The sequence below is a fragment of the Dendrobates tinctorius genome, unplaced genomic scaffold (genome assembly GCF_039654945.1).
Source record: "Dendrobates tinctorius isolate UK_male_01 unplaced genomic scaffold, ASM3965494v1 ptg000057l, whole genome shotgun sequence".
Lineage (NCBI taxonomy): Eukaryota > Metazoa > Chordata > Amphibia > Anura > Dendrobatidae > Dendrobates > Dendrobates tinctorius.
The window spans coordinates 8,773,883-8,798,579 of record NW_027361725.1 but is presented as its reverse complement, the minus strand read 5'-3'; the positions used below and the strand labels follow the sequence as shown (position 1 = coordinate 8,798,579).

General features: G+C 43.3%; 2 protein-coding genes across 3 annotated transcripts in view; both read right to left on the bottom strand.

Moving 5' to 3' along the window:
- Nucleotides 1-441: 441 nt before the first annotated feature.
- Nucleotides 442-8,910, bottom strand: DNAAF2 (dynein axonemal assembly factor 2). 2 transcript variants are annotated; one of them, XM_073577750.1, is made up of 4 exons: nucleotides 7,368-8,910; nucleotides 5,560-5,706; nucleotides 3,707-3,771; nucleotides 2,201-2,376 (listed from the first exon to the last, which is right to left on the bottom strand). In XM_073577750.1, exons 1-4 carry the CDS (start codon nucleotides 8,838-8,840, stop codon nucleotides 2,346-2,348), a joined length of 1,716 nt encoding a protein of 571 aa, XP_073433851.1. In that variant the 5' UTR covers nucleotides 8,841-8,910; the 3' UTR covers nucleotides 2,201-2,345. The 2 variants fall into 2 exon arrangements, with proteins under 2 accessions (XP_073433850.1, XP_073433851.1); XM_073577749.1 differs by lacking the exon at nucleotides 3,707-3,771 and having other exon boundaries at nucleotides 442-2,376; nucleotides 7,368-8,909.
- Nucleotides 8,911-12,032: 3,122 nt separating this feature from the next.
- The window catches only part of POLE2 (DNA polymerase epsilon 2, accessory subunit), a 39,714-nt gene continuing 27,049 nt past the window's right edge, over nucleotides 12,033-24,697 (bottom strand). The window contains exons 12-19 of the mRNA XM_073577747.1: nucleotides 24,475-24,564; nucleotides 23,571-23,625; nucleotides 21,648-21,707; nucleotides 21,457-21,534; nucleotides 20,458-20,566; nucleotides 18,491-18,667; nucleotides 17,598-17,665; nucleotides 12,033-12,231 (exon numbers count right to left, since the gene is read on the bottom strand). Of these exons, the coding sequence (XP_073433848.1) occupies nucleotides 12,213-12,231; nucleotides 17,598-17,665; nucleotides 18,491-18,667; nucleotides 20,458-20,566; nucleotides 21,457-21,534; nucleotides 21,648-21,707; nucleotides 23,571-23,625; nucleotides 24,475-24,564 (656 nt within the window). The 3' untranslated portion in view covers nucleotides 12,033-12,212. The remainder of the gene's footprint in view (nucleotides 12,232-17,597; nucleotides 17,666-18,490; nucleotides 18,668-20,457; nucleotides 20,567-21,456; nucleotides 21,535-21,647; nucleotides 21,708-23,570; nucleotides 23,626-24,474; nucleotides 24,565-24,697) is intronic.

Genomic DNA, 24,697 nt, shown 5'->3' with positions numbered 1-24,697 from the left:
TTTGTTTCCAATACCAATCTGACAGCTTGTAAAGCAAGTACTCCAGCCTCATCAGGTCTAAGTGACTTCTCTAATGTACATTGTTTCTAATGTGAAGCCTGGTGACAGATTTCCATAAAACCAGACAGACATTGTCCTACAATACCAGAGGGAATGCAGGACTATGACTGATGGTTTAAGAACCAACTGAACACACATTTCAGACTTTTGATAATACGATTCAATATAAAATAAAGCATTAGTCAACTTGTAGCTATCGCAAGACTACAACTCCCAGAATGACCGGTCTGATAAAGCGGACATCACACTGTGGGAGTTGTAGTTTTGCAGCCAATGTCATGACGAGTGTGAAGGACTGGTGGTCCTGAGAGTTAGACGTATTGCAGCGAGCCAATACCTAAAGACTCGTCAACATGGTCGAAAAATGACTTCACACAGGACTTTGGTTTTTAAATTTTATCTGCAACACAAAAACAGTGAATTCTTCTAACAATTTGATTAGTCGGATTTTTGGCCCAGTAACTGCCGAATATTCAGCCGTTGCCAGGTTCCAGCAGCAATTTTCTACTTGTTTCACCGAGATCCGTTCACAGTTTTGGCAAAGAAATATACAGCAGAGACAAAGACCAAAACAAAATACATTTGTAAACGGGCTCGCAAACTCAGGAAATCATTATCTCTTTGGCACACAATAACTTATCATTAAGGCACAATCATCTTCTTGAAGAAGCAAACAACGCGCAGGTCCAAGTGGGGTTGTCAGCAATGAGGGATGAAGTCTCTTTAAAGGAGTTGTTCACCAGTACAAAAACCTGACTGGTTTTGCTTATACACAGTACCACCCCTGTCCACAGGTTGTGTGTAGGATTGCAGATCAGCGCCACTAAAGAAAATAGGAATGCGCTCAGATACCGCTGACAACCCGCAGACAGGTGTGGTGCCATTTTTCAGAAGATGGCAGCCATGTTTTTGTTATCTTGCACAACCCCTTTTAGAGAAGACATTGTCCATTCCAGTAAACTGTATTATTATAACCCTGCATTGTTACGTTCCTCTATTATTCCTGCAGGAAATGAATAAATACACTAACTGGGTGTTAAAAAAAAAACAAACAAATCCTTTACAATTGGATGCACCCCAACATCATTGACAAGATGATCATAGACTTCTAGGCGGTCTAACAGAGGAACTACACAATGCAAAGTTAGAAGAAGCCCTGGAAATATTTCACAGTGGGAATAGAGCTACTAAATTAGACATGTTAGGAAGACTCCGGGCCAAACTGATCATGTTCGGCCCAGCGCAGCGGACGGTGCGTGGCATAGATATCAATGTACACCATCGACCGAATCCGTGTGCTATGTTTCGCCCTGCGCTAGGCAGAACACATCAGTATCGCCCTAAGGGAATGTGCATGATCCAAAAATATGAGAAGACAGAACTCAAGAGGATCCAGGTGCTCACTTCCCCCCCCCCCCCAAAAAAATACAAGGGACACAACTCAGAGCACCAATTTGATACTGTCAGGCCATAACATGGACTCTCCTGGGTATGGCCTTATTCAGTGTTTTCAGTTCTATGTTACAGGCGCAGGTCACCTAACCTGAACGAACTAACGGCATCACACATCATATCTTATGACTATCAGGCAGTTAGTTCAGGTTGGGTATTGCAGCAGTAACACAGATCAGAAAATACCACAAGAGGCTGAGAATCCACATCCCCTATATACACACACACACACACCATCTTCTCGCATATCAGGAGAGCCCAGCAAACCAATCCATGCTCAGTACCGGCACATGTCTGCCAAGTTTGAGGAGACACAAATGTAACACAGAAGAGAAAAATGTAGAAAAAAAAACAAAAAAAAACGCAACCTCTAAATAGTGATGTAGTTGAACACTGCCCCCCAACCATATCTGCCCGTAATAATCAGTCTAGATCAAACAACAAGGTGTTGTCGAACTTAAAGGCACATTGTGTTCTGTGGTCGGAGGGGATGAGGGAAGAGCTGTCAGAGGAGGAGACGTCCTTTAGGACATGCTCTGTACTGGAAGGGTTGGGTGTAGGATTTTGCACAAGTTCTGCACCATCCGGCAGATCATCTTCATCAAGTTCTTTGGCCGGTGCGCAGAGATCCTCATTATCCTCAGCAGAGTGATCGGTGCCCGGTATTCGGATGGGAGGCTGTGCAGCGGGTGAGATAGGGCAGTCTATGGCCGGGTGTGGACTTTGACATTTTTCCTCTGCGGTTTCATCAGTATTGGATTGGTCTGCGTTATCAGAGTGGCTGCTCCCCAGGTTTGTCACCCCGCTCAGACCTGATGATTGATCTCCATCGGTCAATAAACATTCCTCCTCCAGTTCTGGTTTCTGCAGATGAAACAGAAAAGTCATGAAATATTCACCAATTTGGTCCTCATCCAGTTACAGTACAACAAGGGGAAGGTTAGAAAACGCATTAGAGGGGTTGTCCGCTCAAAACCAGTAAGTCTGCAGTCACTGTGATTGCAGACTCATGAATTCTCCCCAGTGCACGCTACAGAGATTCGCCGGGTTCAGAGCCGGGACCAAAGGTTTTCTAGGAGTTATACATACCCCCAGGCAATGGGTGCAGCTTCACTCAATACACTTGTATGAAGCCAAGGCTGCACCCCGACAGTGGGCATGGCTGACTAGATGGTACGGCTTTGCTCCATACAAGTGTATGGAGGGAGGCTGCACCCACTGGCCAGGGGTATGTATAACTCATACAAAACCTTTGGTCACAGGTGTGAAAAAAAGCAAATCACCATAGCCAGTGTGCTGGGGGGGGGGGGGGGGAATTCAGGAGTCTGCAGTCACACAGACTGACTGCAGACTTGCTGGTTTTGAGTGGACAACCCCTTTTAACATAAAAACAATCAAAATCTGTTCCAGTTTTTTAGATGTAGCAACAGATAGGGTCTGTGCAAACGTTGAGGATTCTACTGCGGATCCGAAGTAGATTCTGCTGCAGTGTACAGTACCATTAAAGTCAATCTAACATGGAAAACGCCGTGCACATGCTGCGGAAAAATCCGCCGCATAAACACATTTATGCACAAACGTTCATTTACGCAGCATGTCAATTCTTCGTGCAGATTCCACAGCGTTTTACACCTGCTCCATTATAGGAATCTGCAGGTGTCAAAATGCAGGGGAAATCCGCAGGTAAAATGAAGGTTATTTGACCTGCGGATATAGCCAAAACCGCGCAGGAAAAATCCGCACTGTGTGCACATACCCATACACAAATTGAAAACAGTCCGGCAAGGCCATAATCACTAACAGTTTAGCCCATATAACAAGGTGGGGGACTTTTCTGAAGAACACGCTTGTTCTCAGAAATCAGACTCCTAAACGGTTAGTGGGTGCTGGTCTACAGCCTGGCTGACTGTTTCCAATTAGCTTATTACACCCCCCCCCCCCCCCCCCAGCAAGAAAAAAAAATTGTTTATTTTATTATGGTTTTTACATCAGAGGATTTCTAATCTTCCCCTTATTGTAATACATTACAATGAGAGGATGGTTGGAAAAATCAATTAATATAAAAACCATGTTCACAAGTGGCATATGTCTGCAACAGGTTTTCTAGGGTAATGGATTTGCAGGTCTCCATGAGGAGGCTGCAGGAACCAACCAGAAAACAATATCGCAGACTTTGCAAGTGCTCACTACTTACCTAGGAATCCAGTAATCTCTTATATACTGCAGAGGTGGTCGGTAACGTTGGGAATGAGCCACGAACTATAGAACAAAAAAGGACCTCTTTGCAATTTTTTTCCATTTGATAAGATAACAAAACAAGAAGAGGCTCCGGATCGAGGGTCCACTGATCCAGCTGGTGCCCGACATGCAGGAGAGGTGGCTGCGGCTCCATACAGAGAACCAAGGCCTCTGCTGTCATTGCAGGTCGGGCACCAGCTGAAATTGGGAACAGCTCAATGTTTGTGAGGCAGTCTCTTTAAATAATGAGCAAGACGTAAAAAAACGTATATAAAGACCATGTATCAAAGTATGCAGCGACATCTGGTGCAAACAGGTCCCGAAAGTTAGACGCAGTGTGATCACTTATGTAAAAAAGGAAAGACTATACAGACTGGATAACCCCCAATAAATTCATCATCTGTCCACAGGACAGGTGATAATGTGATCAGTGGGGATCCTAATACACATAGGAGTCCGGGTGGTATCATGTCCTCTAAGTGAATGCAGTTAGTGCATATGCATGATCCTAGCTTCATTCACTGTCCAGAGGAGCAGTAGTTACACATGTGCATGAATGCCCACAGACAAAAATGGGAAGGTTGGTGCATGTCCACTTGCACTCCATTCATATGGGCACCTGTCCTTGCCATCAATGGTGGTCCCAGCAGTCAAACACCATTAATCAAAAATGTATTTGTGAAATAATTCCTTCCTTTTTTTGTACAAAAATTGGCATCAAGAAAGTCAGCAGCCATATTAAAGGGTGATTTTCCGATCACACAATATTAAGTGTCTTGTCTTTAGCATAGGTCATCAATACCAGATTTGTGGGGGCCGGACACGTCACCCGCACAGATCAGCTGCCAACAGCTCTATTCAAGGGTAAGCTGTGTTCAGTGACTACACCAGGCTGCCATGGGACCTGGTAGCAGCTGATTGGAGGTGGGGGGGTGGGGATGCGGCCGACCACCACTCTGATACTGATTCCTCATTCCTCTAAATGGAGTCTGGACTAAATCAACTATAAGATATGGCACATGTATTATGTGATAGTCCTGCAGCTTTTGAATTATTGACTGGTTTTAGGCTGCAGGGGAACGAACTAACCCATTAAGTTGTCTGGGCCTACAAGGGACATGTAGCTATATTGCATCAGATGACACAGACACACAGACCATCCACTACTTTTACACTGATTACTAGTGATGAGCGAGTATACTCATTGCTCGGGTTTTCCCGAAGCATGCCCGGGTGACCTCAGAGTATTTTGGCGTGCTCAGAGATTTAGTTTTCGTCGTCTCAGCTGCATGATTTGCGACTTGTAGACAGGCTGAATACATGTGGGAATTCCCTAACAGACGTGTTCAAGCTGTCTAGCAGTCGCAAATCATGCAGCGGAGATGACGAAAACTAAATCTCTGAGCACGCCAAAATACTCAGCGATCACCAGAGCATGCTCGGGAAAACCCAAGCAATGAGTATACTCGCTCATCACTACTGATTACCCATCCGTCGAATAAGTCATCAATGTCTGATCAGCAATGTCAGACAGCACACCCGCCGATCAGATGTCTGGAAATAGTCACTTTCAGAGCTGGCCATCTTCTGATAGTGGCCACCGCAGGGTACTACACATCCACCCACTATTGATTTGCATTGCATTGGTCACTACCAGAAGATGGATCAGCTCCTCAAGAGAGTTCCCGCCGGCAGCCAACGACAGTTAACAGCAGGGGGGGGGGGGGGGGGGAACACCGGTAACAAAACAATGATATAGGTTCAATGGAAAAGTGGTGAACAACAATAAACATTTAGGTCAGGACTCACGTTCAGCCGAATGTGGGCTCTTTTGTCAGTCATTTCCATGACGTCAATCAGCGGCGGATCCACTGTGGTCGACCACGGAATAGTAGACGGGCGTGAACCATTGTCTAAGAACTCAGACACGTTCTCTTCATTGATAAACTTTCTCTCCTATAAAATTGAAAAAAAAAAAAAAAAAAAAGTCATAACATTTTCCATACAATTCTGAAATTAGCCATTAACCCTCTCAGGTATAGGGATTTTAACACTGGTAAATGACTGGGCCAAACCAACACACTTGTTTACCAGATAAACAATGGGACGGTATTTTCTAAGCAAACCTGCTTAGTTACTCCTTCTCGGTACAGTTGATCACCCTTTGCTGTGCACAGTGCAGCGAGGGGTTCCTTTAAGAACAGAGGTGGTGGGGGGCTGTAAGGACCAAAGCTTTTGAAACACTGATATAGATCCAACTTGGCATCCTGTACCACTGCATACTTTGAAACTACAACTCCAAGTATTCCCTGGACCAACTCTGTTCTTAAAGGGAATCTGTCACCCTTTTTTTTGAATACGAGCTGTCGGCACCGACATCAGGAGCTTATCTACAGCATTTTGTAATGATAAGCCACTGATGTAACCTGAAAGATAAGAAAAAAGTTAGATTATACTCACCCGGGGTCCATCGATGTACCCCCGATATACTGGACCCCCAGGTGAGTATAATCTAACTTTTTTTTTTTCCTTTCTTATCTTTCAGGTTACATCAGGGGCTTATCTACAGCATTACAAAATGCTGTAGATAAGCTCCTGATGTCGGTGCCGACAGCTCATATTCAAAAAAAGGGTGACAGATTCCCTTTAAAGTAGTATTCCAATCTCAAAGTTCCTATGTATGTAGTTGGCGTAATAATAAAATTCACAAATGCCTCCAATTAGAAATGTAGTATAGTTCTCCTGACTCACTATGTCCATTTACTCATGTGCAGGCATTGCAGGACCTTAGGTATCCATGGTTATGACAACTAATATAGTGACAGTTAGCTAGTTGCTAGCGGTCGTAACCATGGATGCCTAAGGTCCTGCACAAGAATAAAGAGACATAGCAAATTAGAAAAGCTATAAAACATTTCTAGTTAAATTGAAGGCTAATAAATAATTTTATTACTATACACTGGGATAGGATCTTGGAGATGGGAGTACCCCTTTAAGATTAGGGAACTACAAATATAGCCATCACCGAACACTTTATGGCAGTGGACTGACACCATGCATTGTTCTGGCCCTATAAGTGGTGTCCTTACATCTGGACCCCCATTACATGAGAAATACGGAACACGAACCAATAATGTAATCAGACCCCACAGTACACATCACTCAGTTATAGAGCCACATTCACACATCCATGTAGCACAGAACAGTTGTAGGTTCCAACTCAACAGCCTCATAGGAATATGAGGCTGTGGAGTTCGGATCAGGAGCCCTGCAGCATAGCGACACATGGGACGTGTGAATGTGGCCTAAGGTTACATGTGCTCATTTGTGTAGTGTTGGTGTACGGCTCAATATTTTACTCTTTTTAAATGGACAACACACTGACCATGTCCTATTCTGATCCTCAAGATGGGATAAGAGTAGGACATGCTCCTGGGCTCACAGATCTCATTCAGAGAAGTGATTTTAATGCATCTATTCTAGTTAATGGGGCAGGGTGCTGTCCAATAATAAAAAGAACAAAAAAAACAAAAAACAAAAACAAAACAGTGAGGCAGCACACGGATGCAACATGGACGTGTGAACGCTGCTGAATGCAGATACAACTTACTACCCACCTGTAGAGAATTGCTGTTCACGCCAAAGTAGAGGTTCTTCCATGGTCCAAAGCACTCAGAGGATTTGGTCAGCTCGATGACCATGTTGTCCGCAGACACGTTGACTACGATATCGTGGGTGTTCAGGTTATACTGCGGCAGGAAAGACACAAATAAAACGTATGGAGAGTTCGCCGTCTTCACACAGAAGCGGATTTCGCACTGGTAACTGCTGGCCTCGGAGGTGACGCTGTCTTTGTCGATATCCTTCACGTGGATGACGAGAGTCAATGTGGTGGCATCCTGGGAACAAGTAAATAAGGGACATTCGGGGTGGTCCTGAGGTTGGGAACATAGAGGGGGCATCTCGGCACAGTCAGTGGTCCCGTTGGGCTGGGGGGAGTCATCGTCTTTGGGGGCTGGCAGATGAGCCGGCGTTAGTTTGGGGAGGTTTTGCTGTACCACGGGCAGCGTGATCACCAGCTGCCTCTTGATCTTGTTGAATTGGGCCGTGCCCCGCTCGTCCTCCACCAGGTAGGGCAGTTTCAGCTGAAGTTTGTAGGCCGCCGGTTTCTGGGATTCCAGAGTCAGATCTTTGTCCTTAATGTGAAGGTTGACGTCACCGGTGCAGCTCAGCAGCGGCAGGTCCACGGTAATCACCAGCTCCTTCGGCACCGGGCTGGGCACAGAGTCCCTGGCGTCTCGGTAGTCCTGCAAGTCCGGATAGGAGCGGTGTCGGATGGTGTACCGTGGGACAGTGGGCTCCAGGGAAGTGGGCCTTTCACGGTGAGGCTTAATGGGCAGGGGCCGGGTGGTCTTCCTGCTCCTTTTCTTCTCATCATAGGGATAAGGAAAGCGCAGCGGGTCAATGGGGTCCTGTGGTTGGGGGGCCGCTCCTGCGACTGGTTTGCGGAGGATGGAAATTTGTGGGGTCCCTATATAATACTCGCTCAGGGTTGTGACGTTGGTGGCATCCAGGGCCACATTGAACTGCTGAGACACGGTGCTCACTGCGGTCTGGTCCACCATGGAGCGGAACTTTTCACTCCTGGAGGCCAGGCGCAGGGTGTCCGGGTGGAAGACCACGTCGTAGATGAGGTCCCTGCAGCCGGCCGGGCCCTTCTCCTCCCGGGGGAGGGTCATGGTGCAGGGCAGGATCCAGTGCTGTCCGAGCCGCCCGTCTTTGTCAGCCGCAGGCACACAGTGCGGCTTATGGACCAAAGCGTTACTGCACACGTTCACGTAGCACGTCTGGCGCCCGGCCACACTGGTCTTCAGCACATGGTCGGCATCGGGATAGACAAACTGCACGTCCGTCCCTCTCTCCCGCTCCATCTCACGGATCTCCTGCGCCTGGCGGCGCCGGGTCTCAGGGTCGCTCAGCTCCTCCGCATACTGAACGAAAAGCTCCCGGAAACGGGCGTCCTGGAAAGCGACCTTAAACCGCTCCAGCTCCTCCGAGGTCACGTTCAGCTCCTCCGGCTTGGCCGCCATTCTAGTCGTGCACTGATCACCTAGGAGACGGCCGCACAGTGATGAGCCAAGAACAGATCTCCGGCAGGGCACGGGCTGATGACTTAAGAGGGGAACGGAGGCAGGGCGGGGATTGGCTGACAAGTATTCACGTGGCGCGAAAGCCACGCCCTCAGCCAATGAGGAGAAAGCGTTGCGCTGGTTGCCATGGTGAGCAGAGATCGCGGTTATTTACAGAATAAGCGGCCGCAGAGCGTGTGCTGTATACACAAGGCGGGAGGGGGCGGCCGTGTCCCAGCATGCACTGCAGCACAGCATGGGGGGCTCTATTGTATGTTATATTTACAGTGACAGGGGCCACAGAAAGGTTTCTGTGTGATCGCTGGCGGGGGAGGACACCTCCTGGGGGCATTCCTGCTGCTTTCGATGCTAATTTGCCGTTTACCATTATAAAGGATGAAATTGGCAAATCGAAATCTGGAGTAAATCTGCATTTAACACGTGGAAGATGATCAGTAGCCAAACACGAGGTGGGAGCAAAGGGGCCACAGGTCAATCTGTACAAAAAAGGGGCATTTACACTCCAAGATGGCGAACCCAGGAGCTCAAGCGTGCAGTGAATGCGGCCCATGAGCAAAACCATCATCCGTGGGGGAATTCGCTTTTTTGGATCATGGTTGTCATCCTGCGTACACACGGCTGCGCTGGTTAACACTGTGAACTACCTGGGGCGCTGACCCATAGTATGAGCAGGCTATTAAAGGTCCACCGATCGGGGGTCCTATAAACCCCTCCACCGTCAGACAGCCGGGACTTGCCTCCTGCGTTAGAGCGTGGCTTGCTGTACATCAGTGGCTCATACAGGCGTTGGGTCAGTTTCACTATCACATATGGAAGAATAAATAGACCGAAAAGCATTCATTACTCTACAGCCAGCACACAGACCGTACACAATGCCTTCCATGTGATTTGCACAGACTTCCATAAGCAATTAGGATCCATGCGTGACCATAGATTTGAGGGACAAATGTTCTAGTCATGAAAGATAGAAGTCTGAATGAGGCCTTACAGATCATTGGGGTACAATCCAGACAGGTTTAACTTAAGGTACTGTCACACTAAGAGATATCGCTATAACTAGTGACGTTATAGTGATATTGCTAGCGACATCACTGTGTCTGATACTTACCTCCGACCGGCTCCCCCGCTGGTTATCGCTGATCGCGCGAGAACGTCCTGGACCGTTTCTCGTCGTCAGCTTCCTGCGGCGCTTCCTGTGGAGAGACGAGCGACGAGCGTGGAGCCGTGCGGGAGGACGCAGGATCGCCTAGTGTGACAGGTAAGTAGCGACCCCCGTCCCCAGCGATGTCGCTGGTGAGATCTGCCTGTGTGGCAGCTCACTAGCGACCATCTAGCGATGTACCAGCGATCCTGACCGCGTCATATCGCTGGTCGGGATCGCTGGCACATCGCTAAATGTGACAGTACCTTTACACTTGATTTTTCTCTGCAGACGAGATGTAATGATATCTGTATGATAGCAGCCTTCTATCCTAGTGAAAATCTGTGTATACAGCAGAAGGCCTTAGCCCAGATGTTTTTTTGGAAAGAAAATGAGGAATTTGTACCATGTGCACAAATTAATTAAGCTAACTGGTGTTATAAGGCCAGGATCACACTTGCGAGGAATACAGCCGAGTCTCACACGTTAATACCCGGCACTCAGGAGCGGAGCATGCGGCCACATAGCAATACATGGAGCCTCACACTCCGCTTCTGAGTGCCGACTCGGCCTATATGTCCCCTCTTAAGGCATTCCAAAGACAGACAATTAGCCCAGACCGAAAGATGCATCCGATAAAAATGAATACAGATGATTTACTTCTGTGTTCATTTTTATCTGACACATCTTTCGGTCTGGGCTAATAGTCTGTCTTTGGAATGCCGTAAGAGGGGACATATATTATCTATGGAGTACTGTATTGCACATTTACTACTTCTATTTACTATTTATTATGTTATCCAGGGGTCCTGTAACCTCCAATAGGTTTGCTATGACTTAATCATGTTCCCAGACTGATCATACTTTATTATGATTTGCTGGTTTGTGGACCACTACATTGGCTAGTTGTATGTTTATTTATTTTATATTCTGTAATAAAGGTTGTTTTTATTCTACATGATATAGTTATCTACATTTCTTTCTTTTGTGTGATTCCTATTAGTTAGGTGTTAACCAATCACTTTGGTCCTTTACATTTATTATATTTTTGTTTTACCCCTTCTCCAAATTCATTGCGCCAATCTGGCATCAGTCGAACATCCCTTCGGCGGATATTAGCTACTCACAAATGGCACCCTTACAAAATCCAGCTGCTGCAGCATCTCAACCAGGATAACCCAGATCGGCGAGCTGAATTTGCAGAATGGGCAAAACAAAAAATTGGAACAGGCCCCTCAGTTTACACAGAACATTGTGTTCAGTGATGAGGCAAACTTTTTTGGGTGGGCCATTTATATAGATACACCTAAATAAAATGGTGACAGTTTTCTTGCATAGGGTGTCTTGCAAAGAAATCTGCTGCAATGACCCAGGTACTGCATTCACTAGACATCAACACAATTTCTATCCGCTCCCCACGTGTTAACCTCTGCGACATGTCAATGGCTGTAAACAAAGAAAAACTTGTAAATAACTCATGAAAGAATAAAGTTACGTTAAAAACCAAGCACACCATTGTTTTTCTTGTGAAATTCTCAATAAGTTTAATGTGTCACATGACCCTCTTCCCATTGGAAAAAATAAAGTTGGATCCAAAATGGCCGACTTGACAACTTCAAAATGGCTGCCATGTCACCACCCAATTTGAAAAGTTTTCCCCCTCTCCCATATACTAATGTGCCACAAACAGGAAGTTGAAATCACCAACCATTCCCATTTTATTTAGGTGTATCCATATAAATGGCCCACCCTGTATTTCATATATACTTACTGATAAAGTATCTAATAATAATAGATAATATATTTATGGTGCCAGCTTTTAGTGCTGTAAAACACAGCTTAAAATGTGCATCTTAAAAAAAAAGTTACAAAAAAAATTAACATGTGAACATAGCCTTAGATACTTCTTACATAGATTTGTGTTTGTGAATCACTTATGATAAGGGAAGTAGCAAATGGAAAACACAATGCAATGACTCCTGCAAACCATCTTGTATCATTTCTGAATTTATTGTGAACCCAGTACAATAATTTACTGATTGTTTATTACAAAACATTTTCTAATTCGCAAATACATAAAATACACAAAATGTACATTAAAAAGCACACTTTTTTTGTATGGAGAGCGTCTTAAAATCTTCGGTCACCACAAATTTATCCTTGTCGTCCAGTCACACATTCTGCAGTTTGCTGAAACACAAAAAAAAGTATGTTATTTTACATCACAACAATAAAAGCCTCTAAAGCTGGACTTCCCCAAGAGAATGACTCAAAATATGATCTACAGTGTGTGGTAGAGGTAATATTGGGAACTATCTGAAATATAGAAATTAGTAGGTTTTAGCAATTTGGAACATAGGGCTATACTCATGGCATCTCAGTTGCTGAGGCTGCTCACTTAAAAGTTTTGAACAATAAAACACCGATTTTAACTTTCCAAAAATTTTTTGGACCAATATTTGCAATTGCATTGTGTACACAACTAAGAGAAAATCAAATTCTAGTTGACGCAATTAGCACATCTGTATACAAGGAGCTTAAGGCCCCGTCTCGCATAACGAAATCGTTAAAATGAAACAGATTTTGTGACGCAACAGCGACCTTGCCAGCGATCTCGTTACATGCGACAAATAGTGGCGAACGCCCCCCCCCCCCACGCTGGATATCGCTGATCATGCTCGAATGTCCTGAGCCATTTTTTGATCGCTGGTGTCCCGCTGGCCAGCGCCCATCGCTGTTTGATGCTGACGAGAGACCTCGTTGGCGACACAGAACTCAGGGACGCAGGAGTGAGTCGTCAGAATCGCTGCTGTGTGACAAGGTACCAACGACCGCCGAGGTCTTTATACGGATCGCCGTCAGATTGCTACTTCGTTGAGTAGATCTGCCTGTTTGACAGCTTACTAGCGACGCACCAGCGATCCTTACCAGGTCGTATCGTTGTCGGGATCGCTGGTACATCGCTATGTGAAACGGGACCCTTAGTCTTGTCTATATATACACACACAATTATCTCTATCTAGATACAACAAAACAGGAGGGAGATTTGGGTCCCAGATCTGAGAAGCAAAGCAATGAAATGCTGGACTTAACATCTAAACTATCCTTGTGTCTGAGTCCTAAAGGTTATCCCAACTTTTCCTTATTCACAGTGAATAAGACTCCAAAGTATTTTAATTGGAGTACGGGTGGATGATACATGTCCAGGGGAGCCCACCTAATGCGCATGATGTGGGAAGGTATAAATATAGGGAGCTGTTGGAATTGGGCTATTGCCCTTATAGAACATGTATTTGGGGTACAATTACAGCTAGAACAAAAGAAAATAAAAAAATCAGCATTCTATGTCTTTTGAGGGAGGGTGTGGATTCAGATTCTTGATACAGCCATTTTGTGAATGCCAGAAAGCTAGAAACTGACATTGCATTGGATAGACCATACCACCCTAACAAGGTAAATAAAAAAACTAACAATAGACAGCCAGCTAAAATAATATTTTATGTATGGAAAGGGTACATTAAAAGAAATGCACTAAAAAAAGTGTAAATATATGGGAACAATGGCTAATTACCCGGTGTAAAAAAATCTTAGCTACACTAAACTATCAAATTCCATATCATAAATTAGACAACACTATAGAATCTTATAGAGGTCCATAAACATTTATTCACGTCATCAGGTATTATGCTGCATAATATAAACACATTTCCATCCGAGTAACATTCCTTTTTTAGTGCAGTGAGTAGGCAGGCTGTATTCATTTATTTGTTTTTCCACTAAGTGACTATGTAATTTGCAAATATAGATGTATATGGAAAAAGTTGAGAAATCTGTGAATTAATTGTCATATAGGTATCCAAACAAAGTCTGGTCTATTATTATACGCACTTCCAGATAAATCAATAATTCCAAGAAAGAAGAAAGCAATTACACTTAGATAAAATATGAAATTGTGAATCTGCGCTTAGGAGGAGGTATCGAGATTTTCTAAGTGCTACCCCTAGAGTTTTCATTGTTGCTGCTGGGGTGATATTGTCAGATTCATTTTATTTCACCACGTACCTGGTGGTAGTGGTTTTGCATAGTGGTACATGGGGTAATGGGGAGCAGTTAGTCGCTTCACTATGGTTATATACAGATTCTACCACTTGTGATGCGTTCAAGACATAGTGTGTACAGAAAGACTCTCATACCGTCATTTAGATCTGAACTATAGTGTGGCTCATCTAAGGTAATAAGCTCTGCTGTTCCTCACTCTCCAGTATTGATTACTGGCCTATTACGGAATCCAGGCACTAGATCCCTGCCAAATTTGCGAAGTTTTCGTTCAATAATCTCTTTCTCCTTAGTTTTAATTCTAGTATTAATATTTCGAGGTAATAAAAGGCTTAATTTGCCTAAACAATTGTGATATCTCATTGTTACCATGCATAAGTTGTTGTCGATAATAAACAATATAATAAACGATACAGTTTGTCTAGAGAACTCTTTACACATCTGATCGCACTCTCGTAGTGCATCAGGATCCCCAATGTCACCGGAGAGTGTTTTGTGCACCATGAGGCCTTTAGGTATAAACATCTGTGGCGAAGTATATTTCCAATGTAGCAACCTCCCATAAGTCTCACATATCTTTCAACAGCAATTGTTCCAGTGCTTGAAGTGATTTCTTAATATTTGCAATTTGTGTAGAGTGCACACACAGTGGGCTCCGTTTTGGATTAAGCCCCCCAAAACACTGTTGGACCTTCTGGATCCTTTCTTTCCAGTCGATCCATAGGTCCCCCATCTTGAATTATATTATAGTTTGAGGTTTTTGATGTTTAAAGTTAGAGATGTGATAAAAAGACATTTTCAATAAATATACATGCCTAATTTTATTTTTCTATGAAGACACTATAAGGATACTAACCTATTCTGTGCACATCACTACTGTAGGTTGAGTGGTGTCTACACATATTACTTTAGAATCCCTAGCAGAGGGAATACTTAGATAATACCGATATCTCCTCCTAAACGCAGGCTCACAATTTGATATTTTATTTCAATTTTAGCAACAAGTGGATTGGTTGGATTACCTGCAATTGGGTTAACAGGCTAGTCAGGAGCGTCATTGTGATCATTCATATTTACTACGTTTAAATAAACATGAATAAAATAGAACATTTACTTGAAACCAAAAAATATCTCAAAAATACAATGAAAAAAAAAAATTATGTATAGTGAAGTTCTTCGGGTACCCCGAAAAAGCTGACACGTTACGTGTGTTGGGTTACCTTCATCCCACAATCAGGTTGTATATGGTTGAATTTCATGTTTGTTATGTCTGTGTTTATTGTGACACCAACTTATGGGAAACTAGGCACTCCTGTATAGCTTTGATGGCCTGCAAGGCATTCATGTGATAGTATGGATTATATCTATTCAGTATTTTTGTGACTTCCCTATACATAATGATTTTTTTAGTCCTGTCAAGATTCTCTTGGTTACAATATAAATACTTGGCTCCTAACCACAGGTCTTGCATTTCACTAGCATTAGTTCTCATTGAACAAGGAGCTTTTTTCTCTTGTTATACTCGATTGCTGTAATTCATTATATTGGTAGGTACATATAGTGTCTTTTTGTCATTGTACTACTGGACTGTTACCATATAATACCCGATTCATTTTTGTCTGTATGTAACTGTGTGTCTCCTGTGGTGTGCCACTCACTGTTACTTTCCATTTTTTATTTTGCTTATTTATGAGATTTTTTGGTTTCAATAAAATGTATATTTTATTAATCTTTATTTAAATGCAATTTCTTTTTTCTTTCTTGCAATTATTGTTTTTCATAAAGTTTGATGTTTGTTTCTAAAACGGAACAAAATGTTGGTTAATTTCCTTGGTCACAATATAAAAAGACCTGATTTACCAACAAAAAAAACCACACAAAATGCCTCTAAATCCAGCACAAGCCGCACTTATGAAAGCTACTATTAAATGTGTTTTACGTGCTGTGCGTTTCTGTAGATCAATAGAGTGGTGTCAGAAATAAGGATGATGTGATAAGTGTGTACCACCATGGAGCTAAATTCGTAAAGGTCATGGACTTCACACCCAAGACTCCTTCACATGCCTGGCCATCAGACACCCATCTGCACTGGGAAATCAGGAAATGTGATCACTTGGCAAGTTTTTATCAAGGGGGAGAATCACATTGCAAGGGAAAGGCAATGTGTTTCCAAATAATCTAATTACCTTTTAGCAGTAAGATAACATTAAAGGCAGCCATATATTTGAACTATTTTACATGTGCTCATACTGCTGAAATCTATCCCTTGTATCACCCCTTGCCCTTTCCCATGTTCCCAGTGGGGTGACAAAAGTTAAGCTTCAAGATAATCCTGAATGAGCATAGATAAAAATGCTCCATTGACTATTATCTTGGCTGCCAATCACCTGATGATCTTGCAAAGCTCATTCATCGGGTACAATTATGTTTTATGTGGTTTATTATTACTTATTATGCTTTGCTTATATAGTGCTATCATATTCCACAACACTTTACATACATTATCGGCATGGTCCCCATTGGGGAAACCAGTGAACCTGGAGGAATCCCACGCAAACACGGGGAGAACATACAAACTCCTTGCAGATGTTGTCCTTGGTGGGATATGACCAAGTATCAGAAACATTGAAATCAAATAGATTAATCCATCTTTCCTGATTCTGGAGAAAGTCAAGACACCATCATACATGTCAGATGGTCATACAGTCCCAACAAGACTGGTAGAATCAGCTGATGTTCACCCAATATAAAAATGATTTTCTCATGATTAAAAGATGTGACCCCAATAATGAAAAAACAGCACTCCATGATCTTTATCGGGCTTGATAAAGATCATTGGGATTGAAACGGTGCCACAGAAGGCGGATTAAATGTGAAGTTCTTTTTTTCACCAATGTGTGAAACGCTGTTTTTCGAATATAGTGGACTCTATTTTTCTAAGAAGGACTCTTGGATAGGACGTGCACGCCTTAATGAGTATGACAAACCTGTATAATAATTTTCATATTGAGGTGCTGTGAACCAGCATATATTTTGCATAAAACATGTGACCCATCTAAATTTTTTCTCAGTCCAATAGACAATGAATGTAATAGTGGGTGTATGTGCAGCCATCGCTTTAGGCCGCGTTCAAACCTCGAGTCAAAATCGGAGAATGGATCGGCTGCAGGTCTCCTAATTTGAACCTGACAGCTGCAAATATGTATGGAGTTGTTGAGGGCGCGTGAAGAGACTTCTGGTCCAACACTAAATCGTGACATGGATTTGTGAATGCGGCCTTATTCCAAACAGGCATTTCAAAGCCTTATTTTCGGGATCAGTGTGGGTACTAGCAGACAGATCCTTTGGATAGGTGATGACTTTTAATGAAGGGAGAAATCCTTAAAACAAGTTGAAATAGCATGAAATCCACCTGATTTACGTAGGGAGACATATTCGCTGAACCCCTGCTTCAAACGGAGCAGCGCCTGCATGTACTGGATTTCTACCCAGACTCTTACCTATCTTCTGCTGTTTTATTAGATGGATAATAGACTTTAAAGGAGAATCCACTTCTTGGAAATGAACCCTGCAAAAATGTCAATTAAGAAGGAATAAATGCTGTGTAGTACAAAATGACCTCTCCTCTGTGACAAGTGAGCAGCTGCTTTACCATGTGGTAAATTTAGTACATTATGATATTTTTAAACATTTTCAAAGTCATAATTCAGCGAGGGGTTACATCTAATTTACTGACATACTGAACCAATTACCAACCGCAGTTTATGTAGGCCAGACATTAATTGCCAAATGTGATCTTCAGTGACACGTGTGCAAAATGCATCAACTACTTACACGATGACCGTATATAACTATAAGTGAATAGGTTTCTGATCATAACTCGCAGAAGTGGTCATGTTGTTGTGCAATTAAGCTCAAATACTTTCATAAAGCCTTTTTTATGGCACAAGAGCCTTAACTAAAGGCTATTACTGGAAGAAACACAAACTGAATGAAAATGTAAGTGGACTTAACATATCTTAAAACATTTCAGTAGGTGACTGAGTCACAGGCTTGGGTGCATGTGTGAAAGGAATGCTCTACATTACTATGCAAATCCCCTTTGTTCACCATGATTTTAACATCAATAGGTCTGTAGATCAGCAGGTTGAGATGCTAACCAAGGAGTGAAAACAATGCGGCTCTACCCTGCATATGCAATGGGTAAAACAACATTGTTGATAGGAAGCGGCACCACCATTGTCTGTGCATATTCTCTGAGCTGGGAAGTTTCACCTACCCTGCTGCTCTATTATGGATTCGGTATGTATGCAGCTAATTTGCAAATACTGAGCTGAAAGAAAACTTCAGCAACAGGAATAAACAGGCAGAGGTAATAAAGAGGCTTTCTTACAGGATTAATGGTAAGACACTCTGTATTGGAGATGGAGAAAGGGTCGTATTTATCTGCGATGACTATTAAATCAGGAAGAGGATACAATCGCAAAGTATAGTCATACGCCCAGTACACGGGGCTCACGAACAGCGGAAGAGGCGTCAAGTGTCCCTGAGACAGGATCGTTTTCACAAACTAGGAAGGAAAGCAAAATGGTCAAGAAAAATAAACAAAATGCATAAGTAAATACATCTGAATACATCTAAAGAGAAGCTAAATGAGCGAGGGGCAAATTAAGGTCCCCATAGACATTAGGCTAAAATCATCCAAAGCTGCCGATAAGGGCTGACAGGCTAATGTGAGTAGAGACCCCCCTAAAAGGTCTGTTTAGCATGCTCATATTTTATTAAAGCAAAACAGATCACAGTTATGTTGGGTAGGGGTACAGAGAGTGACAAGCCAAGTGACGTTCTAATCCGTCCGTTTTTATCAAGTAGGTGAAAAGCTAAGTGTGAGCTCCAGGGTCAGCGAATAAAAAATTCCTAGATCTTCCTGTCAGTTCGGTTCATTTTCATTAGTCGGCTACTTTGGTTACCCAGGACAGCCAGCACCTCTTTAGGCTATGTGCCCACATTGCAGAAATGCTGCGGAATTGTCCGCAGCATTTCCGCATCTCCCCGCCACAGGTAAAACTCATGCGGAATTTGCATGCATTTTCCCACAAAACACAAGCATTTTTAGCTTGCAGAATGCTAGCACTTTTCCAAGCGATTTGAAGCATCGCTTGGAAAAGTGATTGACAGGTTGGTCACACTTGTCAAGCATAGCGCTTGACAAGTGTGACCAACTTTTTACTATTGATAGAATGTTAAAAAAAATAAAAAATAAAAAATAGAGATATACTTTACCCCTCTGTCGGCCCCCGGAGTCCTCCCGGTCCTCATTGGCGCTGCCGGCAACCTCCGTTCCCAGGGATGCATTGCGCAAGTGACCTCTGATGACGTAGCGGTCAGGCGAGACTGCTACATCAGAGGTCATTCACGCAATGCATCCCTGGGAACGGAAGTTGCCAGCAGCGCCGATGAGGACCGGGAGGACTCCGGGGGCCGACAGAGGGTAAGTATATCCCTATTTATTTTAATTCCATTTTTTACAGGAATATGGTACCCTGGGCATGGAGGAGAGTCTCGTCTCCTCCAGACCCTGGGTACCATCTGCACATGAAGCGCTCACTTTACGCATGGTGGGCATAGCCACATGCATAAAGTGAGCGTTTCAATGCAATCCTATGGCAGAGGAATTGCCGCGATTCCGCAGAATTAATGGACATGCTGCGGATTTTACCTCTATGCGATTTCGCAACGGAAAAATCCACAGCATTGGCACAGCAACTGCGGAATCTCATACGATTGCAAGAGAATGCGTTTTGTTAGCATTTGTAAGCGTTTCCGCAGCGGAAACGCTTAAAAAACACAACGTGGGCACACAGCCTTACTACGCTGACTGCCTGTTTACACAGGTAGAACCAGGCAAATTATGCACACCGAGCGATCTATACGAGCCTGCTCAGTGGGCATAAGATGCCATTCGTTCTAACGGTGAGAGTCATTTTTACACTGGACAATGCACCATCGAGTACAATAATCTGTAGAAAAGATAATTTCACCCAATGAAGAAGCGGGTTTCTCTCATTTATCGGGTTATCAGCAGCCTGTTTACAAAGCAACAAAATAGTGACATGGGCATTTTTAACAATGCTGAATCGCAATTATCCTGCAATGTAAATGCCACTTAACTCTATTCCCAGACAGATGATGTCAGGAGAGCGCGTTTCAGTATATTGGATTTCCAACGGCTGATCCCCCCCCCCCAATCTCTCAGAGAATAAGGCAATGCTGGCCAACCTCTCCTGTGTATGGGGAAGTCGAGAGAGATAGCAGCCCGCGAACGGTTCTTATCCGTTTGTGTCTGTGACTTTCACTCACGTGATTAGGAATATCCAAACTGCTGCTAGGGAAGCGCACACAGTTCCTGCACATTTTGTTCACCAGATCCTCGCGAAACACAACTATTTCCTGTGTGCAGTACTGGATTCTGAGAATGGAAAGAAGTCACATTAATTACACCACATTCACTTCTTTATTTTGCCTTTTTACACATTGAGAAGTTGATGAACGTTGCAATTCACAAACCAGTAATTTCCTCAAATTGTGTATGTGACTGTACCCTGACACAGCACCATGTGCTTGGTCATATCATGGATGGGTGCATAAGCTACATGCTACTGAAACTAGCACCATCTCGTCCTGAAAAACAAGCGGTTGGTGCATACTGTCATTTACTCCCATGTGGAGCCAAAATCACTCATGTGGCTGACACAATGGTGGACGCTGGACCGTGTGCTGCCTGATGTAGGTAAAGCATGATGACTAAAAGTACATTAGTCTGAACACAGCCTGGAGATGTACAGCGAAGATATGGAAACAAGTAACATTCAATGGGGTTAACTGACTGTGGACCACCCATTAAGGATGGATTTTTCCCAGTGCAAAAATCCTGATTAAATCCTGACCATGAGAACAGAGCCTAAATTAATATAATGTATTATGATATTTGTCATTATGTATCAAAAAGACAGAAAACAGCGGCAGTGCAGTCCAAAAGGAACACATTAGAAAAATTTGCGCTTATTTTCTAAGTTGGCTAGTATGTGGGTCGGGTTGTGTAGTTACTTCTTTGTGACATTAGGAAATACAATTTAAAAAAAAATGAGAAAAATAAAATGATACAAAAAAGTTTAGTGTCTGCTCACCATCTTCTGGAGAGCGCGGATCCTGCTGTGCGGCAAGTTTTCAGAACTTAGAAAAAATAAGTCCAGTGCTGTAAGTCCATAAAATCCTATGAATTTTATGGACTTACAGCACTGGACTTATTTTTTCTAAAAAAAAAAATTATCCCTTGGTTACGTGAGACGTAAACTTCACCTGCAGGGGTTTGTAGTGAAAATAGAGAAAGGCACGCGTTGTCTGAAGTCTGCTGTAATGTGTTCTGCGATAGGAGGTCTGAAAAGGAAGAAAGTATTCAAATTCAACAAAAATAATATGTATCAGAATTACACATAACAGAATGGATACAAAGAAGCTAAGTCGTAAACACTATTAAAGTGCAATTATACCTGGGTAGGATGAAACCAGGGCCGGGGTCTTCGGGACCGGGTACAAACACAAACCGACTGCTGGGTAACGTGAAGCCAGACAAGCAATTAAAAGAGACTTCATAGAAGGCACACATTTCTGAATGTTTTTAAAAGGCGCATATAAATCCTGTCTATACCACCAACCTTTAAACAATGTGAGAAAAGTGAACAGAAAAAGCACAAATATTGGGGATATTTTTATCAAGAATTAATAAATTGCCATTTTTATTAAATATACAATAGATGTAAATGAACAATTTAAAATATAAAACAATTGTCTCAGATGTGAGGGACACTAATGGCTAAAGACACCTTTAAACACACTTTGCCAGTAATAAATGGCAATAGAAGATATACAAATATATCACATGTGAAAAAAAGAAGGGTACAGCTTGCCTATAAGTGGTCTTTCTGAAGCACGTTGTCCTTTTTCTGTTCACTTTTCTCACATTGCTAAGAAGTTGATGATACAGCCAGGATTTTTATATATGTCTGGCACATGACATTTTTTGGATCATACTTTTGATATAATAGCCTTCAAAGGTGCGTTATCATATTATACAGTGATGCCAGATCGCTAGGATACGTGATCACTTTATGATCAGTGGGAGTCTGATCTCTGTGGCTTACCACCAATACAAAGAATGACAAGTATGCAGCCCTGGGGTAGCGTTTCATATCTTTTAAAATTATCTCTGCATAGCACCACTCCCTGCCACCAGCAATGTGTAGGGTACCACAGCGGCACCCATTTTCTTTATCTACCATAGTTTAAAAGTTAAACCTAAAAGATCCGAGTGTGGTGTAGGGATCAAAGTTGCAGGTGCTGAGGAGCAGCGACAGTCTGAAGATAGTATTGATTTTTCCTTTACAAGTCTTCCTGTATCAACACGTGACCGCTGCAGTCAAACGAGAAGAGATGTTTCAGATATGATGAAATGTGACTGCTGCAACTGATCATCGGACTACTCATTCACCTTTGCGTCTTAAGCCCCCGTCTTAAGCCCCCCGTGACTGCTGAGTCACAAGTTTTGTGATGCAACAGCGATCTCACCAGCGAGATCGCTGTGTGTGACACTGACCAGCAACCGGTCCCCCCCTGCCGGTTATCGCTGATCGTCCTGGAATAGCCAGGACATTTTTTTGATCGCTGGTCTTCCGCTGGCCAGCATGCATCGCTGCGAGTGACAGGCGGGAGACCAGCGATCAGCGCGCTGGTAACTAAGGTAAACGCAGGGTTTCTAAGCAGTGCGCGGTGCTTAGAAACCCGATGAGTACCTTAGTTACCAGCGCGCTGATGCAGGGAGCTGGTAACCAAGGTACACATCGGGCTTCTAAGTGACACGCGCCGCTTAGAAATCTGATGTGTAGCTTAGTTACCAGCTCCCTGTATCAACGCGCTGGTAACTAACGTACACAGCGACGCCGCACGCTCGGCGACGCTGGTGAAGCTGCCTGTTTGACAGCTCACCAGCGATCATGTAGCGACACACCAGCGATCCTGACAAGTTGATATCGTTGTCGGGATCGCTGGTGAGTCGCTATGTGTGACGGGGCCCTTAGACCAGATGTTGATAACAGACTGGTGGGGGACACAGTACTTACTAGCAAAGAGCAGTGCCAGTCTGGGAAGTTATTTCTTTATTATTTGTTATACTATCTGGAGCTCATTAAGTTTATCTTTTAAAGAAGGGATACAGTGTTACATCAGTGCAGAGTCCTTTATCAATCTCAGGATCGGCAGCAGTCCCAAATATCGGACCATCACCAATCATTAGCTGATGGAATAACGTTGTATTATTTACTTTACAATGTGGGAATACCCCTTCAAGTGCACTCATAGTGGTAGAATAAGCTGAAGAAAACTGCACAGCAAGTATGATGCAAACATGGCATCCTTACCTTTTGTGTATACTTGGATATTCACATATCACGTCTGCCAGATTCTTCAAAGACTCTAAATTTCAGAAGGAGATATTCAGAGGAAATAACAATCATGGCTAAAAATAATCATTAGGGTACATTTCCATGGTCCATAAACGCTGCAGGTTGGACGCTGTGTACATCCGCAGCATCCAACCTGAAGCATCCAAATGGTACAGCATAGTGGATGGGATTTCAAGAAATCTCACGTCCACTATGCGTGCTCCGACACCCGCGGAGTTTCCTGCAGAGACAGACATGAGGTGCGTCTTTCCACACCGCAGCAGGTCTATTTATCTTGCGGAGATGCTAGTCTCCGCAAGATAAATGTCACCCGTCCAATGTATTAGATGCGATGATTCCGCTCGGTTCAATGATTACATGCGGAATCACTTATGTTCAAAAGCCGGCAGCGCTTGGGATGCAGCAGACATGTGCTGTGTTCAAAGCGCTGCCGATTACTGACCGTGGAGAAGTAGCCTAACATGGCTACAAGCAGGGCTGTGGAGTCGGTAAGCCAAACCTTAATTTCCCTGATTCAGACTCCACAGCATCGGCTACAAGAGGTCCTATCAAACACTATTCTCTTCTCATTATGTTTATGATCTTAGCCATAATTCTGGAATACTTCATTTAATTTCCATGGCCAAGTGCTTGTGCACTAACTTTTAGGACTCATCACAGAGCCAAGCAATCATGGTCAGTATGTCAGTTCTCACGCCACTACAGTGTCTTATTATAAAAATAGATATGGGATCCATTGATACAAAGCACATCTATCAGACATGACAATCAATGTAGCAGCAGGACAACTGCAGAACTACATGATGTGTGTGAGATCTTTTATGCCTGTAATTTTGTGTTCTCATGCCCATAACTGTACCTTTCAGTGACCGATTTTGATTTTTCCCATACGGTGCTGAAGAGAAGTTGCCACAGAAGATAAAGCAAGTTGGAGGAGCTGTTGAGTAGCCTAAAAAATAAAAATGTTCTTTATTACTTTAGCTTTGGAAGGTGCTGGGAAGTGCTACACATTTATTATTATAACTTCTGCAGACAAGGTTCCTATTAGAAACCCTCAAAAATAATTGTCCAATGGGGAGAAT